A 17,594-nucleotide genomic window follows, 5' to 3' on the forward strand; every position below is an offset into this window, starting at 1 on the left:
TTCATTTGTAAACAATTTAGCTGTACTTTTTCAGTGCAAAGAAAAAGGAAGAACTTTATCTTCAATGTTTATCCAGTGTGAACATTAAGCCTTGCAAACATCAATTTTCATTTTAGATTTGAAGTCACAAATAATACAACACTGTATCCTGCATTTGCTCAAGACACAAAATGGAACATGTATAGGTCTGTTATGAACTAAATTCAATAAAATTTGAAATGGCTACATTAAGAAATTACAAAGTAACAGTTCTCAAAATTAAAACATGGATATGCGTGTCTTCACCTTATTTATAGAAATACTACAAAAGTTTCAGCTCTTTTCTTAAAGAAACCATCTCTGAAGAACATGTTCCTTCTTAATGGGTAAAACCTCTTTTGATTGAAACTGGACAGGATATCAAAAAAGAAAAAGCTGTGGTGATTTTTTTTCAACTATACTGTTACCCCCAAAGAGACATGCACATATCTTTAAAATGTTATTTCAATGGCTAACAGTGATCAACTGACAGCAGTGGCCAGTCACTTTCATACCACAAACTGCCCTTACCCAGACTAGCTACTTTCTAATAGCCAGCAGTGATTAAGTGATACAAATATTGGCTTGCTTCTCAAATATATCATTAAAAACTCCTAGTCACACTTGTGTATCTATGAGCAAACAGTAATGGTCAATCAGATTCACATATACACTGTCCACACAAAAATAACCACTTTATGACAGAGTACTCTAGATATTTGACTATCAAGAAAAAAATAAAACCTTCCCATAGAAACTGTTTCTCCAATATATTTTTATCAACTGCAAACACGCCATAACAGTCTACTCATTATAATACAATTATCTGGGGGGGGTCTGCCCCACACAAGCAAATAAAATCTTTTCCCACTGAAAGCAGCCTGTGGCAGATTACCATCTGGTTCTCCAGGTATCTTATCAGCAACAGTGCTATACGTTACAAATCATTATGGACATCTGTCTCACTCACAGCTAAACACACATTGCTCTTAAAGAATGTCCTCATGTGTAGCTGTCCAGCCTCTATGGTCTTAAGCAATCTACAGTACTGATGGGCAGCCACGTCTTTGCAGCAGGAACAGAAGCAAGATGGCTTCTTTTAAACTTAAAGTGTGTGTGTGTGTGTGTGTGTGTGTGTGTGTGTGTGGTGGTGGTGGGTTAAATGCAGCAGCTTATTTTAAAATTAAGAAAATACATATGGGAAAACTGCTTCACTAAACTTTTAATTTATATTCTTAGTTAACCGGGTTACTCCCAATACGTCAGTGCCCTCTTATTGGGGTGGTACTCAATGACTAGGAAAAATTTTAGCTCGGGCACTGTAGTATTCTCCCTACTCTTTTGTGATATGTGGCCATGGGATTACAGGCAGATGGGACCTTGGTTTAACTTCTCATCTAAAGGACAGAGCACACAGAGTGCAGCACTCCCATTATACTGCACTACAGTGTCCGTATTAGAAAATTAATCCAAGTACTTGCAGTAGGAAAAGAACCCACAGCCTTTTGATCTTCCAGCACCCAAGTCAAGTGTGATACCTGCGCAGCCACCAACACTGTTAACATTTGACTTAGTGGTACTTTTAAGTGGAGCCAAAACAAGATGCCACATGATCTAAAGATTTTAAAAAGAAATTTTCAGTCACAAAACTGAGATCTGCACAAGTCAACTGCCTCAAGGAAATGTACTCAAATGATAAACTGCAAAGGACAATGCATTAAAACTTCTGGCACCATCACACCAATCAGTTACTACCACTGTCCACCTTGAAAATACAACACCTTAAGGAGTTTGTCAACATTTAACAGTAAACCATGACAACTTTGTGCAGATGAATTACATTTTATATTGTGTTATATGCACATTGCTATATATTTAATTTCTGTGGCTATACAAAATGATTATTGCCCCCATACTTTCCTTTGCATTCACTTGATGCAAACACCTGAAACATCACATTTACCAAATGACTATTACATTTTCTATAAATAAGACTAGTTGTATAAAAATGGATGCTGGCCCAAATGTCCTACTGTTATGTTTGTACCACGCATCAGAAATTAGTATGGTCATTTACATTTGCCTGCATATAAAAGGAATGAGATGGTGAAGAAACTGGATTGTGATGTGAAATCAGGTGTAATGAGGAAATTAAAACAGTAATCCTGTTTACCCTGAATCTTAAGAGTAAAAACAATTCAATGCTACTTACTAATCAAAAGCCATTCTTTCAGCATACTAAATTTTCTTCCAGGATGTTAGCTTGTTGCATAAAACTGCTCAAGATGGACAATCCAAATAAAAAAATACCTTTTTATTTATTATCAATTGTAGGTTCAACAAATTTCATCTTCATTTCATAAGGCTAACAAGAAAAAGAAATAACTGCAAAGATTTGTTGCAACTTTCTAACCATTACTCCATTTTTATAATATATATAACGAACAAAAAAAATAATATTCAACTTGAAATTTTTAACATTTTCAGTAACAGTTTTTAAACAGAAATGTTTACCCTCACCTTGAGCCCTCAAATCTCCAGTTTCTCTCAGATTCAGTTGGGACCCTCAATGAGTACAATGCGAAAGCACAAGTAGGCAAAGAAGAAAAGAAAAATCTTACACTTTAATGAACAATTCATTAGTGGATATCTAGTTTTCAGATATATATATATATATATATATATATATACACACACACACACACATATATATATATACACACATATATGTTCAGAAGGTAATAGAGAGAATACTATATAACATGATTATGTACTTGCGTTTTTAACATACTACATTTTATCTTAACATCCCCTCACAATAAACATCAGTAGCATTCTTATATGACTCAAGTTAAATGCAATATATCAGAACAAAGCACTTGCTGGTTCAAAAAGAGAGAGCATACATGTCATCTATTCTGCAAAAAATATTCATTAGCAGGATCATCTGAGAAAATACAGTGTTTAGTTTCAAGAACGAACATTCCTTTTCACACACTATCTACTTCAAAAAACAATGCATTTTTCAGTGCAGGGGAAGCCTTAGAAACTGAGAGCGCACTTGATAACTCACTGACATAATTAAGAAATTTTGCTCTAATATGGCCAGAAAAATTCTAGTTGCACTTTAACAGCAATGAACACCAGGTTCCACAGCACAGGTTTTAACAATGATGCCTGCCTATCATATAATTACTGAGACTTTGTTACATATACGGGGGGGGGTAGCAGACCAAGTTCACTCTTTCACTGAAGGTGAACACACAACAGACAGACATCTAATATAGGAACTCAAGTCAAATCTCAGAATGAGAATCAGACTAAGAACCATGGGATGTGTCATCTGGGAAGGAAGAGGAGAGAGAAGGAGGTAGCCCTTTCCCAACTCCCACACCCTGGGGAAGGAGGTAGAGGGACTAAGTATTACACAAGAATCCAGGTTGTTGAGCAATGAAAACAATTTTGCTTGATTAAATTTGTGATTGATTGATTGCTGTTCCATACCAACACCGATGGTCTTTAGTAAGGCAAAACTTTGAATGACTTAAAAACACTTTTGATCTTAGCTAGTAGACCAAGAAGCAATGGGTATGAGGGGAAATTCACTTAGTACAAACATATGGCACATCCTGACTACACTTCAGGACTCTGCTGAACAGAACAAAGCTTGAGAACAGCATTCATGCCAGTAGCAGATCATCTGTCAGACTATCCATCCAGAAGATGGTCCAGAAGTGACAACACGGCTCAATTCAGGGACATGGGTTACGGCTCAACATATTTACAAAGCAAAATACTACCAAAAACGCATCATAGCTAGATGACCACTTTCATGTGCAAACAAGACACTATTAAAGCTAAAAGACCCAACTTACCAGACTCTCTTTTTTTGGCTTTTTGTTCTCAGATATGCAAGCAGAGAGCCAAGACCTCTGGGTAACAGAGCTTGCAGAAGACTGCAGACTGGCGGGTTAATTCACCCTCTGACACTAAAAACCTCCAGCATGAACTCTCCATAGTAAATTCAGTGTACTAAAAATGGACTCAAAATGTTAAGTGGGAAACTCCTCCACTCATTATACTATATTCAACACACCATTACAAAACTAAAAAGCAGTATGGGACCTATGAACTTACATTGACAACTCCTCTCTTCAGAGCAACACATGACAGTGGTCATCAGGAAATCTTTTTATTTAGTACAGCTAAAGAAATGTTGCCAAGTTCTAGAGAGATAAGTATTCCCATATTCAACAATGATCAGACCAGTTAATGGGCACAAAGCCCTCTGTGGAATAGGTCTAACCAGACAATTAGAAAAATCTCAATTTCTAATCAAAAAATATCACAGGCCCAATTGTCCCTGAGCCACCAAAAGAAGCCAGAAGTGCTGTCTCTATTCAGTGTCTTACAAATTTTTGAGGAGAGACTTTGTTCTCACTTACTGATCTATTAAGAGTCCCAGTTACACAGTATCTCCTGTATCTCTGTAAGTCTAATGTCTCCAATACTAGAACCAAATACCTAAAACTTCAACAGACTGAAAAAATGGTGGAGGACAGGTTTACAATCCAGCACCTTCTAAACCCCTGGAATAATATTCCCTGCATATGTAAGTAGCTCACTTTAAATATAATCAGAACTGGATGGATACTCACAAATTTGCTGTAGGATTGACTGGTAAGGCTCTCATGGACAAAGACAGTGAGGCCTGACAGAGGGTACTGGCAAGGTATTAATGGTCCCAAAGACTCACTGGCTTTGAAATATCTATGAAATCTACCTTCAGAAAAATGGGGGAAGTTCTGTTAATTCTACATGTAAAGCAAGCAACAAACCTACACATCCCCACCAGCATCCAAATATCACATTATACTAACACTTTACCTGCTTCTTTCTAGCCTCTTATTACAGTGTAAAGCCTGGATACATTACAACCAAGAGAGTACTTTCTTACCTTATTACTACCAGCATATTCAGTAATCAGCAATGACACTCTTCTATAAAATAACATGAAATTTACATCAGGAAACTGTAGGGAAATGCACTGTTTTACTCTGTCACATCTTTCCATGCTTTGCAGTTTTCCAATGATTTTAATAGTCAGACTTCCAGTCTTCCATTCACTTCTTGCAGAATCAATGTACATTTCTAAACTATATCTAGAGGGACTGATGCTTTACAATTTTACACTTATTCACTAAATTCATTTTGTTCTGGCCCCCCTCCCCCAAAAAAAATTATGATTTTCCATCACTGATCTCTGGTTTGAGTCCAAGCTATTCCTGACCCTCCTGGTCAGCTTTGGACTTTTTCACTCAAGCAATTTCTTTTGAAATAATGGAAAAGGCTTCAATAGCAGATTCTCTCTCCCCCCCCTGGGTTTTCCTATAGACAGAAGACTAAAAGTACTCTTCATCTTTATGGCTTAGTCTCTGTTGATAAAACTATTTCCTTTGTGGCCAATATCCTGAATCCTCCAGGTGGTAGTATTCTGAAAACAGAAGGATATAAAAGCTTAAATCTCACCTCTGCCTCTTAACATTGCATGAATGTAGGATAAACTTGTTTCCCTTTTGACTGTTGTACAAACATTTTTCACAAACACAGGGATCCCCGATTTTTAATACATTTCCATTCTTCCTCAATTTTGTCAGAAATAGCTTTTTCTGCTTGTATGACTGAATCTTTACTAATTTAAGTCTCGGCTGCATTCTGATAGGAGTGGAGTTTACATATGGTGTATGTTTCACTTAAACCTTGATCTGGAACATTTGCCCATCTGCTTAATTGCACGTGCAAAAAATATTACACAGTCCTCTCTTTCCAGTTTCTCTAGTACAGCAAATATCTCAATTTTTCTGTCTCTTCTGTCTTGAAACAGACATCCAAGAAGAAACTGAAAGCTCAGTAAAGGTTTTGCCTGTAAATTAAAATGGTTGACCCTCTTATTTGCTCATCATTCTGGCAAGCAAGGCAGAGCACTTTTTCTTACGTCAGCTTGTTTGTATGAACCAAAGCTGAAACATATTACTGTGGCCATTATTTTTATTGCAAACAAAAGTTGCAAAAACAGGGATTCCAACCACAAAAGCCTCCAAAAACAAATGTAAAAAGGCTGGGAGGAAGCACACTAGGTCACAAATGTCACAGAATAAAAGCATTAAACCTTGGAGGAATTTGTGACCTAGTGCACTTTCTTCCAGCCTTTTTCTTTCATTATTTTTATTGCGCACAGACAGCTGAGGTATACACTAGTCAACAAAGTGGCTACAACTGGTGTGGATCACATGTGGAAGAAATTAACTGACCATTTTCAACTGTTCACAGTTTTAAACAGTTAATCTGGCTTTGAAGGACTAGCACATGCATTTGAGAGACACTGAATACTATACTATTTATACTATATGTTTGTACATTTGAAATGCATTACTGGAGCCATTCTTTTTTACATCAGACATGCAGTAGAACATGTGGCTACTACTGTGTACAGGAGATGTCTCTGTGTGAAAATGACTGACCCTGTCTGACTTTGCAGGACTTGGGTGCATTTGTGCAAAGTATGATGGAACATGTTACCATGGACATTTTTTTTTAAATCACAATCTGATATCTCAGGAGTACACAGTGAATAAACTGGTCACAACTGATGGCTACAGTGGTCATCTGCTCCTGTCTGATTACTTTGTCATTTATTTGGCATGGCATGAGCTGTCACTCAAAGCACTGCATTTGCTGAAATCAGTGTCAAGTGATTACTGCTCAACTTTCCGCCACATTTAAGCATCTGCACTGCACACTAACTAGCTATTTCTGCTGCTTTTGGTAAGATGTGTGTATGAAAGGAGATGATCAGTAGCACAGTTGTAGGGACTAGCAGCACTACATTTCACAACTCTTAGCTCTTTGGATGGGCTCTTGGCTGTAACTCTTCCTGTGTGGAGATTGCATTGCGTCACTCCTGTTGCTGAGGGTTTGTTTTTATCCAGGTGCTTTGGTTTACTCAGACACCCCATAGTCATACTGTAGATAAAGTGCCATTCTTACAATCCAATCTGCCTAGAGGTAAGCGTGCAGTGTGCACACACATACATTAGACCTACCTTGTCAGGTGCAGTGTCAGTATGGTATACCTATGTAAAAATAAAAATAAGATGGATCCTGTGAGAGACCTGGTTCGTCAGTGTCAGAGCATGTGAGATTGTGTGTGGGCTTAAAAATCTCGATTTTTAGCTGTGGACATGCACACAATACAGGAATATACACAGCACGTCTAGGTAGCAATAAATTAAAGGAACATTCATTTTCTTTCGAATATCAGGCTTAAAATGCATTTACAAAACATGTAGACCCGCACAGCTTCTGGGGAAAACTGCACCCCACAGTTACAGCTGTATACATGAGTTCTGACAAGACTTACTAGGGGGCATTTGCCCTGGGCACCACCTTAGACCAAAAAACGAGCCCTGCTCTGAAGGTGGAGAGAGAAGGCTGTTATAAACTTGCAGGGGCTTGGGACATTTCTTAAATTTTTCTCAGAAATTATAAGATGTGCACAAAAGGTCACTATAGGTTGTATGGGGGCTGGGAACAGTGTGGTCATTATTTAACTTTCTTCACAATCAAACCTAAAAACAATATGCACAAGTCACTATAGGTTTCTACAGGCAGTGAATTGTTTTAGTGCAACAAGTTGAAATACATTAGTGGGATAATTTTCCCACTCTTCATAATTTAGCATTAGACATGAATACAGTTGGCACGTTTTGTGGCGAGGGATAAGGAAAAATGCTACATTTACATGTCTGACAGCAACAGGTTGAAATGCTATTGTGTTATAGATTTATTTTTTTTCTTTCTCCTTCATCCCAGTTTGACAAAAGAAATATATGGCTATGGCCACTTGTTCTTTCATTTTCACCCAATACAAATCCTGCAAAAGGTGGGCAGAATTTTTTTTGGGGGGGTAAGGAGGCAGGCATTCTTTTGAACTACAACTTCAGCGTACTTGCAACCATCCATCTTGGACTACATTTTTAATCCTACAGTCCACAAATCTACATTTTATCTCATGGATTCTTGGGTACTGTTACAATTGTTACACAAGTACCAGTTTATAAGCTAAGAAACCAGGTTTTTAATTTTGGATGCAGCTTCTTTGGATACATGTACTGTACATGATACAGGCATGGACTTCGTTTGAAAATACTTAAGTGTACTTACTAACAATGTTTTAATAAATACAAATTGAACCTTTTTAGAGTTAGTACTGGAAATTTTCACATATAACTTCTTCAGATTAAAGAAAGCTGTTGTGATTGGAGAAAAAATGGCAAAGTTTTTTGCTAAGTTACGAGTTGGTGGGAACACAAGATTTGAATTGTTCACTCACCGTTTACCAACATTTCTGTTTATAGTCATTATATAGATTATTTGATTTTATGGAATGGTTCAGCAGCTGATTTCAACAGCTCTGTTACTGATTTAAAACTCTAGTGCCAACTTTCTCACTTTTACTATAGGAAGTCACAGAAAATCAGCACACTTTCGTGACTTAGTCATTAGAGCTAACTCTGAAAACAAATGTTGACAGCAAAATATATAGGAAACACACATTTGTGAACAATTGGTTCACAGCAGTCAACATCCTCAGTTTATAACAATTTACTCGAGTGAGTTGTCTTACTAGTAATGGCCATTTTAGTGACTAAGCAAATTTTGTTAATACGAGTTTTAGGAAGAGAGGTTATGGAGGAGTTTGTGAACAATATAGTTTTGGAGGTTAGTAACAGACATTTAGTTTCAGTCTATTATTATGAAACATGGGTTACCAATGCCAAAAGTCAAAGAAAAAACAGCTCTTTGTATAGGGCTTTTCAAATACTGATTTCAACTGACCTGGACGGTATAAAACATTTTATAGAACTGGAAAATTGTTTTGGCAGCAAGGATCTAGCTAACAATACTGGTGGAGAACCAAATTTTGTATACAATAAAACAATATTAATTTGAAAGCAGACCTAGGATGTTGTTATACCTCTGTCTCTTGTAGGAAAGTTTTGGTGTCAACACTAAGTACTACAGGTTTATTATTGAAGGCTTCTGTGTTACCTTGAATCATACTGGCCAATAAAAGTGGGGAAAAAAGCAGGTTTACCTGTGAATCTGAAAATGCGGTTTACTTAGCACTGTGTGAAACTTGTGCAAGTTTCTATACAGGTTAGACAACCAGAAAATTTTCACGTAGAATTTGTGAATGTTATGTCTTACCATAACATTCCATCTGCGTTGTCAATGTTCACTAATCCTCGACTGTGGGGCTCAGTTCCAACCCTCGGAACAGATTTGGCTGTTATTCCAGCTCATGCCTTACAAAAACGCTCGAGCTAGGATCTACCGATAATGCTCCTCACCAGATTACCTCAGATCAAGTTTGCCTAGAATAGTGACAGACGAGAAGTAATAGATAATAGGGACACAGATATGGTCTCTTAAGAAGCCAGTCTTTGTGACTATTTGGTCCACCAAGAGTTCTAAGGCAGGACGGAGGGAATGTTAAGGATTAGTGAATAATGAAAACTGAAATGGAGCGTTATGGCAAGACATAACTTCTTTATTTGATGATGTCAATCTTCATGTAATCCTTGACTGTGTGACAGAGTCCCTAGCTACCTGATTCTTGGGAAGTCTCACGGAAGACTATTCCTAAGAGTCATTGAGCCAAATGATGCATGTCCCTTACAGACCTGGTCCAGTTAGTAATGAGTAATAAAGGTATGAGGGGATGCCCATGTAGCTACTGCACAATCATCATCTAAGGAAGCCCTAGCATGAAAACCTGCAGAGGCCACTACAGCTCTCGTTCAATGAGCTTTCACAGTACGTGGCAGCTGAAGTCCCTTTTTGTTGTAAACAAAGGTGATAGCGTCTCCAAGACATTTAACTATGGTAACCTTAGATACTGGATTACCTAGAGAAAGTGTAGAAAAGGAATTAAATAGTTGGTCAGATTTTCTGATGTCTTGTTCTGTGAAAGCAAAAATGTAACTGCCTGTGTACATCTAGTGACTGCAAACAGTACTCTCCCTTGCTGGAAAAAATAATGCAAGGTTTGATTATTTGACTCCGAAACGACCTTTGGCGAAAAGAATTTGTCCTGAGGGAGACCCTGTTCTTATGGAATATCAAATGGGGGGGGTTGCAGGACAAGGCTTGAATTTCCAACATTCTCCTGGCTGAATTAATAACCATCAAAAACAAGGTTTTACAGGACGGGAACTTTAACTCACAAGTTGCTGAAGAGACTCCAGAACCAAATACAAATCCCATGGAGCAGAAAGTTTTTTAAATAAAGGCCTGAGCATTAATGTTCCTTTCAAAAAGGCTTTACAAAGTTCATGAGACATACGTGACTAACTGCTGAAGCCAACTTGGAAGTTGGACATCACAGCAAGATGCACAAATGCTAGAGGCTGATGAACCAGACTGACATAGTAAGGCCAAAAAGTCTAACTTTGTCTACAAGGTGCACATATGGGTCAATATTACAGTCAAGTGACCATTTAGCAAATTCTATCCATTTGCTATGGTACAATTTTCTAGTTGAAGGCTTGTGGTGGGCCAGAATGATGCGTCGGACTGGAGAACTGAGGAAGGAATGCCTGGCAATCATGGAAACTGGAGAAGTCATGCAGTGAGCTTGAGATGCTGAAGATTCAAATGAACCATTCCCTCTGGTTAGGACAACAGGTCTGAAGCTGGGTCCAGTATCCAGAGTTTAAGTAGGTGAGGCCAAAGGTAGGGAAAACAGACTTGCCCTGGCCAGATCGAGGCAATGAGGATTATTCTGTTCTTTGACCTGTTGGCTTTCTTTAGAAACTGAATCAGAGGAGTTTAGGGAAAGGTGTACAGAAGACGAGGGAGCCAACTGTGAAGAAAGGCAACTCTGGGTGACTACCCCGGGGGGGATTGGGCAAAGTAACTGCTGCACTTGTTCAGAGGGGATGCAAACAGATTACAATGCTGGTCCCTGTGGTGGAATATCTTTCCTGCCACCACTGGATTGAGAGACCACTTTGTGAGGCATGAGGATGGTTCTGCTCGACTTGTCCACAATTACGTTGGAGCTCCCTGGAATGTGCATTGTCATTAGAAAACAGTTGGAGGAAACCGCCTATTGCCATAGTCTGAGAGCTTCTCGACAAAGAGGTACAACCTGGTTCCCCCTTGTTTGTTGATATACCAGACCACTGACATATTGTCTGTTTGAACTGCAATCGTTCCAGAGGGGAGAGCACCTTGAAATGCTTGCAATGCTAACAGCATCGCCTCATCTCTAGAACACTGACATGTAAGTTGGTCTCCATTCAGGACCAAGTGCCTTGGACTGTTTTTCACAAATAATGCCCCTCCCCACCCTATCTGGGATGCATCTGTGGCCACTGTGATGCCCGTGCACTGGCCGAGCAATCGAGGAGCCTCAATCTTTACCACTAACACCAGTGAGGGGTGTCCATATAGGAAAAGGATAAATACACACAGTAAAGTACAATTTCCCTTAAGAGCACACAGAGATCAGAGTCAGTCTGGGGCTGGTTTCTCCCTTTCTCTCAAGGTCCTCAATAAGACTCCCCAATGGCACAGCTATAGGGTCCAGATCTCTGCCTAGACGGCAAGATAAAACCTCCAGCACCCTCTCTGTCCAACCAGTGCTTCGTGCCTCTGCCAAAGTAGCTGACACACTGAGATAAGAGTTGTATACAACCACACAGACACTCCTGGGGAAGGCTGGCACAGGTTCTCCAGCTGTGCCCCCTTTACCCAGACTATATGGTAGTACCACTTGCCACCACCCACTAATATTTATCAGCTACCAAAAGGCCCTTATGAAAGGGTGTCCAACTATACTGTGCAATATTATTATCCAAATGGTAAGTGCAACTGAACAGTCAAGGCTTATCTGGAGTGACTTTGTACAATATCACTACATATATGCAATGTACTCTAGAGATTAAATTATTTCTACACAAAACAGCCATGATTGAAAGGTTTCAAAATATTTAATAAATAAAAACACAAGACAATACTTCTCACTACACAGTGCTAGTCAAGAGTTCAGAGATCACACAGAAATACTTAAAGTAGAAAAGTTCTGACATCAATACAGAAAAAAATAATTTAATCTTCCTAGTTCCTAGCTACATCCAAGAGAAACACTGAAGTCTAAAATAAACTTACATATAGAACTCAGGCAGTGCTGGTGAGTTGGATGTTCTCAAGACAAATACGCAAATGCCCTCACTCTTTCTGACCTTAACTTGATAACACAGTACCACTGATTCATTTCAGATTACATAATTTCTTTCTGGTTCCCAGACGAACAAAAACTCATAAGATAATAGCCCTTTTGATCTTGCAGCTGGTCAGGAAGCCAGAGCAATAAAAGAAATAACATGTAAATTCTAGCCATTAACTCTGGCCTCAAAACAATAGGCAGAATGCCACCCTCTAGACATCTCGGCTCAGAGTTTTTGATCAAAGAATTTCACAATGGTTGACTTACCAGTTTTCTTACAACAGACTGCACAGTTTCATTTTTTTCAGTTTAACATCCAATACAGTCTTTTCACATTTAAGAGAACAAGCCTGTGGCTTACAATGTTTACAAACAAAATTTTCTACAAAATTCTACCTAGCTAGGTTGACAGCCTTCACCTATCTTCACCCCCCCCCCCGAGAAGTCAAGCTAGTTTTTCAAGTGACCCTAGAGAAACGTTACTTGAGAGGGTTAGGTCTATTTGAATACACCTTACCCCATTCCATGTCTTGACAGCACATCTGCACTGGCATTGCTAATCCCACTGTGATGCTGCACTGACATATTATATGCTTTGCAACCCTAGGCTCCATCTTAGCAACTTGTCATTTTGCTGGCTGGCTGGGTTTAACCATGTTAGGGGGTTGTGATCTGTCACTACAGTGATTTTTTTTCCATACAGATAAGGCTGAAGTTTCTGCAGTGCCCACGCTATAGATAGACATTCCTTTTCTACAGCTGCATAGCATTTCTCCTTGGGTTGGAGCTCATGACTGAGATAAACCACTGGGTCTTCTCCCTCTGAAGAAATCTGGTGAAGTACAGCCCCCCAACCCCATGGTTTGAAGCATCCACCTGCAAAACAAATTATTTGCTGTAATCTGTGACTGGCTAACACAGGGGGTCCTCCCAAAGCTTCCTTAAGCTCCTGGAATGCCTGCTTACATGCTGGGGTCCACACTACATTATCTGGCCTGCTCTTCCTTGTCCGGTCTGTGAGGGGAGCAGCTATGGTACTATAACTGACGATGAACTTTCTGTAGTACCTTGCTGCCACTAAGAATGCCCTCACCTGCTTTTTGGTAACAGGTGCAGCCCATGCCTGAATGGCTTCTACTTTGGCAAGTTCTGGCCTGATCTTACCACTCCCCACTCTATATCCCAAGTAGGAGACCTCTGCCATACTCACCTGACATTTGCTGGGCTTAAAGGCCAACCCTGCCCTCTGTAGTCTGCCCAGCACCTCCCTGACATGTTGAAGGTTGTCTTGCCAGGAATGGCTGTAGATGACAATATCATCTAGGTAAGCAAGGGCAAACTTGCCCTGCTCCTGCTAGGATATGATCTACCAGCCTCTGGAAAGTTGTTGGGGCATTTTTCATCTCAAAGGGGATCTTTGTGAACTCATACAAGCCAAAAGGAGTCACAAAGGCTGACCTCTCTCTAGCACTGGGAGTCAAGGGCACCTGCCAGTAACAGCAAGATCAATGGTGGCAAGATACTTAGCCCCAAACCCAGATGTTCTAGGGCCTCATCTGTCCTAGGCATAGGGTAAGCATCTGACTCTGTGTGACTACTTAATTTCCTGTAGTCCACACAGAACTTAGTGCCACCATCCTTCTTTGGCACCAGCACCATTGGGGAGGCCGAGGCACTGGACTCTTGAATTATTCCTAGTTCCATCTCCTGTATCTCCTCCCTCAGAGTCTGTTTGACCCTCTCAGGCACCCTGTAAGGGGCCTGCCTAATAGGCCTTTGGGGCCCTATATCCACCAGGTGGGTGCCCCCTGGTTTCCCAGTGAACATGTCCCTAAACTCCTGTAACACTGCTCGGATTTCTCAAACCTGGGTAGGAGAACTGCTGGGACATTGCTACCCCTTCCACTGAGGTGTCTGTCTGAGCCTCTCTGAAGAGATCAGTCACCAGATCTCCCTCAAGACTCCTCCTGCAATCCACTGCAAATGCTCAGCACAAGGGCCTCCCTATCACGGTAAGGGCTCATCATGTTAACATAGTGCAATTTGTGCCCCTGCCTAGCACTGCCACCATGTAGTTAACATCACTTACCTTTACCACCTTTTAGGGTCCCTCCCAATTGCAGCTTGTTGCGTCTGACAGGAAGGAGACGCATTACCTGCTGCCCTACAGCATACACTCTAGCTCATGCATTCCTGTCATACCATACCTTTTTCGGTTGTTGGGCTTCTGCCATGTTCTCCTGACCCAAGCCCATGAGTTTCTTGAGGTTTAGGACATATGCCACAACAGACTCCTTGTGAGATTCACACTCACCTTCCCGCTCACCTCAAATTAAATCTTGAGGTCCCCTCACTCTATGCCCATACAGCAACTCAAAGGGTGAAAAACCTGTGGATTCCTGGAGAACCTCTCTGTAAGCAAACAGATGGGGCAAATATTTGTCCCACTCCCTCTTAAACTGGTCTTCAAATGCCTGTATGGACTTTGAGTGTAGAGATTAACCTCTCAACAAGACCATTAGTCTGGGGATGGTAGGGGGTGGCTGTCAGGTGCTTCACCCCACAGTACTTCCACAGACAAGTCAGCAGGTCTGACATGAAGTTGGCACCTCTGTCAGTCAGTATTTCTTTTGGGAAACCTACCCTGCTGAAAATCTCAAAGCATTTTCCACCTTTCCTGCCTCAATAGAGGACAAAGCTACTGCCTCAGGGTATCCTGTAGCTTGGAGTACTCAGAGGCCCCACAGTATCCATAGCTACCCTCTAAAATGGCTACTCAATCACAGGCAAAGGCATCAAAGGAGCTCTCACATTGTCTCTTGCCTTCCTTACCATTTGTCACTGTTCTCAAGTCCTGCAGTACCCCTGTTACATCTCTGGAAATTCCAGGCAGTAGAAGTTCTGCATAATATGTCTCTTTGTACATTTTATGCCCATATGACCTGCAAAGGGAATATCATAGGCTATGGCTAGAAGCACCAGAAGGTAGGCTCTAGGCACTAATTGCTGCACTCCCTCACTTTCTAGCCCTCTACTCTCTATACAAATAACCCTTTGTCCCAGTATACAGATTCCCCCTTCCCTTGAGAATCAAGTCCTTCACTAGCTACCTCTCTCAGGCCTTGCAGTGTAGGGTCCGAGAGCAGAGCCTGTCTTAACACTCTCTCTGTAACACTCCCCAGCTCCCCTTCCCACAGGAAGTCTGGTATCCTCCGACAGCGGCGCCTCACTGTCAGTCTGTGTACTACTACTCACCTCTACCCTTGCAGTCACACTGTCCAAGGGAACATCAGTACCCACAAGTAGCTGTGGCTCACATTCAGTCTCACTGCTACAGAGTAGCTCCCTCTCTGAAGTAACCACCTCACCAGTCCTGGCTGCAAGTATGCAGTCTGTCTGGGTCTCACCCAGGCTATCAAACCAATATGCTTGTCTCCTAGCCTGACTGCGTGTAACTGCATAAGTACATGGCTACTGCCTCATCCAAATCCTTCCCTATCAAGACATCTGCAGGATGACAGTTTGGTACCACTGTTGTCTCAAAACAACCTATTATTGGCATTTTGTCTTCCCCACTTACTGGCTCTCTCACCTTTTGTTCCCCACCTTGCGTCTGTGGACATCTGTATGCCACATGGCCTCAATGGTTGCACTGAAAACATTTAACCCTAGGTCCTGGATGTGCACCTGGAATAGTAGCTTCCCCTGCTACTGGCAGATTCTGTTGAGGCAGTCTGTGCTGCCCATTATTGGTTCCTTTAGACCCATGAACAGTACTGAGGGGGTCCACTTCCTGTGCAGGGATGCCCTGCTTGCTAGGTATAGGTCTCCCTTCTTCCCAAACTCTGCTGAAGTAGCACACTGTCCATCAGCTAACCAGATCCTCATGTCCTCAGGCAAAGTTCTAAGAGCTTCTGCTCTCACCAAAAGGTCTGCCAGTCCTTCAAAAGTGGTAACCTGACATCCACTCACTCACCTATGAAAATAAGTGCTCAGTTCAGCAACATATTCACACACACTCATCTACCCTGTGTCTATTGCTCACAAAACTTTTCCCTATAAATTTCAGGTGTTAGCGTAAAACATTCTAACAAGTAATTCTTAGAAGTATAATCACAATATTCACAATTAGCAAGTTGTACAGTTGTACCATGGAGTAAGGGGGGTCAGAAACTGTACCCAGAGCCTTTGGTCAACATCATACTCTTTACATACCCTCTCAAACATATGAAACTATCAAAATTACCCCCCCCCCCGTAAACTGCGGAAGAAATTTACTGACTTTTTGTACTTCTGGGGTCCAGTTACTCCCTGCCCCATTACATCCATGACTCTGGCGAAAAGTCAGCATCTCCTTTTCTTGCTCCCTCTACCGCTGCTCTTCCACAGTTTCCAGGCGTAGCAGTTTCTCATTCTTGTCAGTCTGCAAACGTCGCAGTTTCTCATTGCCCTTACTCTCAAGATGACTCAGTCTCTCAGCTGCTTCTATTTCGAAACACCTGGCCTCCAACTCAAGTCTCTCACACTCCAGATGGATTTTAAGTCCTGTGAAGAAAGGTTGAGCTGTCCATTCTCTGAGTGTGGTACATCTCCACTGCCAGTCTGATCATCGTCCTGGTTGCTATTTTCTGTTGCAGCTGTGACCAAAGCTGCAATCATGTCTGCCTTAGTCAGGTTTCCATGCACCAGTCCCCCCCTAGCCTGGCACATGTCAGCCAGCTGGCTCCTTGTCAGCTTTCTGTACTCCTCTGCTGACATGCTGCCTGCTCTTCCTGATTAACTAAGCTAACAAAAGAAATAAAATAACTGTGATCTGAACTCCGAGTATTCACTGCCTGGCTGATTTCGAGTAAAGAACACCTTCAGTGATCATTGTACACAAACTACAGGAATCCACACTACCCACACCACTACAAACCAATTAGTATTTGCCAACCAATTAATATGTGGTGTGGATATCCCACCACTGCCAAACATTTCACATGTGACTCCTGTGCACTGGCCCAGCAATCAAGGAGCCTCAATCCTCACCACTAACACCAGTGAGAGGCGTCCATATAGGGAAAAGATAATAAATACACACACAGTAAAGTACAATTTCCCTTAAGAGCACACAGAGATCACAGTCAGTCTGGGGCTGGTTTCTCCCTTTCTCTCCAGGTCCCCAATAAGAGTCCCCATTGGCACAGCTATACGGTCCAGATATCAGCCTAGTGAGCAAGCTAAAACCTCCACCCTCTCTGTCCAACCAGTGCTTCGTGTCCCTGCCCAAGTAGCTGAC

At 41.2% G+C, this 17,594-nt stretch overlaps 1 protein-coding gene across 1 annotated transcript in view; it reads right to left on the reverse strand.

Moving 5' to 3' along the window:
* Window positions 1-17,594, reverse strand: part of MARK3 (microtubule affinity regulating kinase 3) — a gene marked incomplete in the record, with an annotated part of 2,430,063 nt that overhangs the window by 11,645 nt on the left and 2,400,824 nt on the right. The window contains 1 exon segment of the mRNA XM_044074521.1: window positions 2,539-2,583. Coding sequence (XP_043930456.1) covers window positions 2,539-2,583 — 45 coding nt within the window.

Source organism: Protopterus annectens, chromosome 6.part0, assembly GCF_019279795.1.
Source record: "Protopterus annectens isolate FY-2018-M chromosome 6.part0, PAN1.0, whole genome shotgun sequence".
NCBI lineage: Eukaryota > Metazoa > Chordata > Ceratodontiformes > Protopteridae > Protopterus > Protopterus annectens.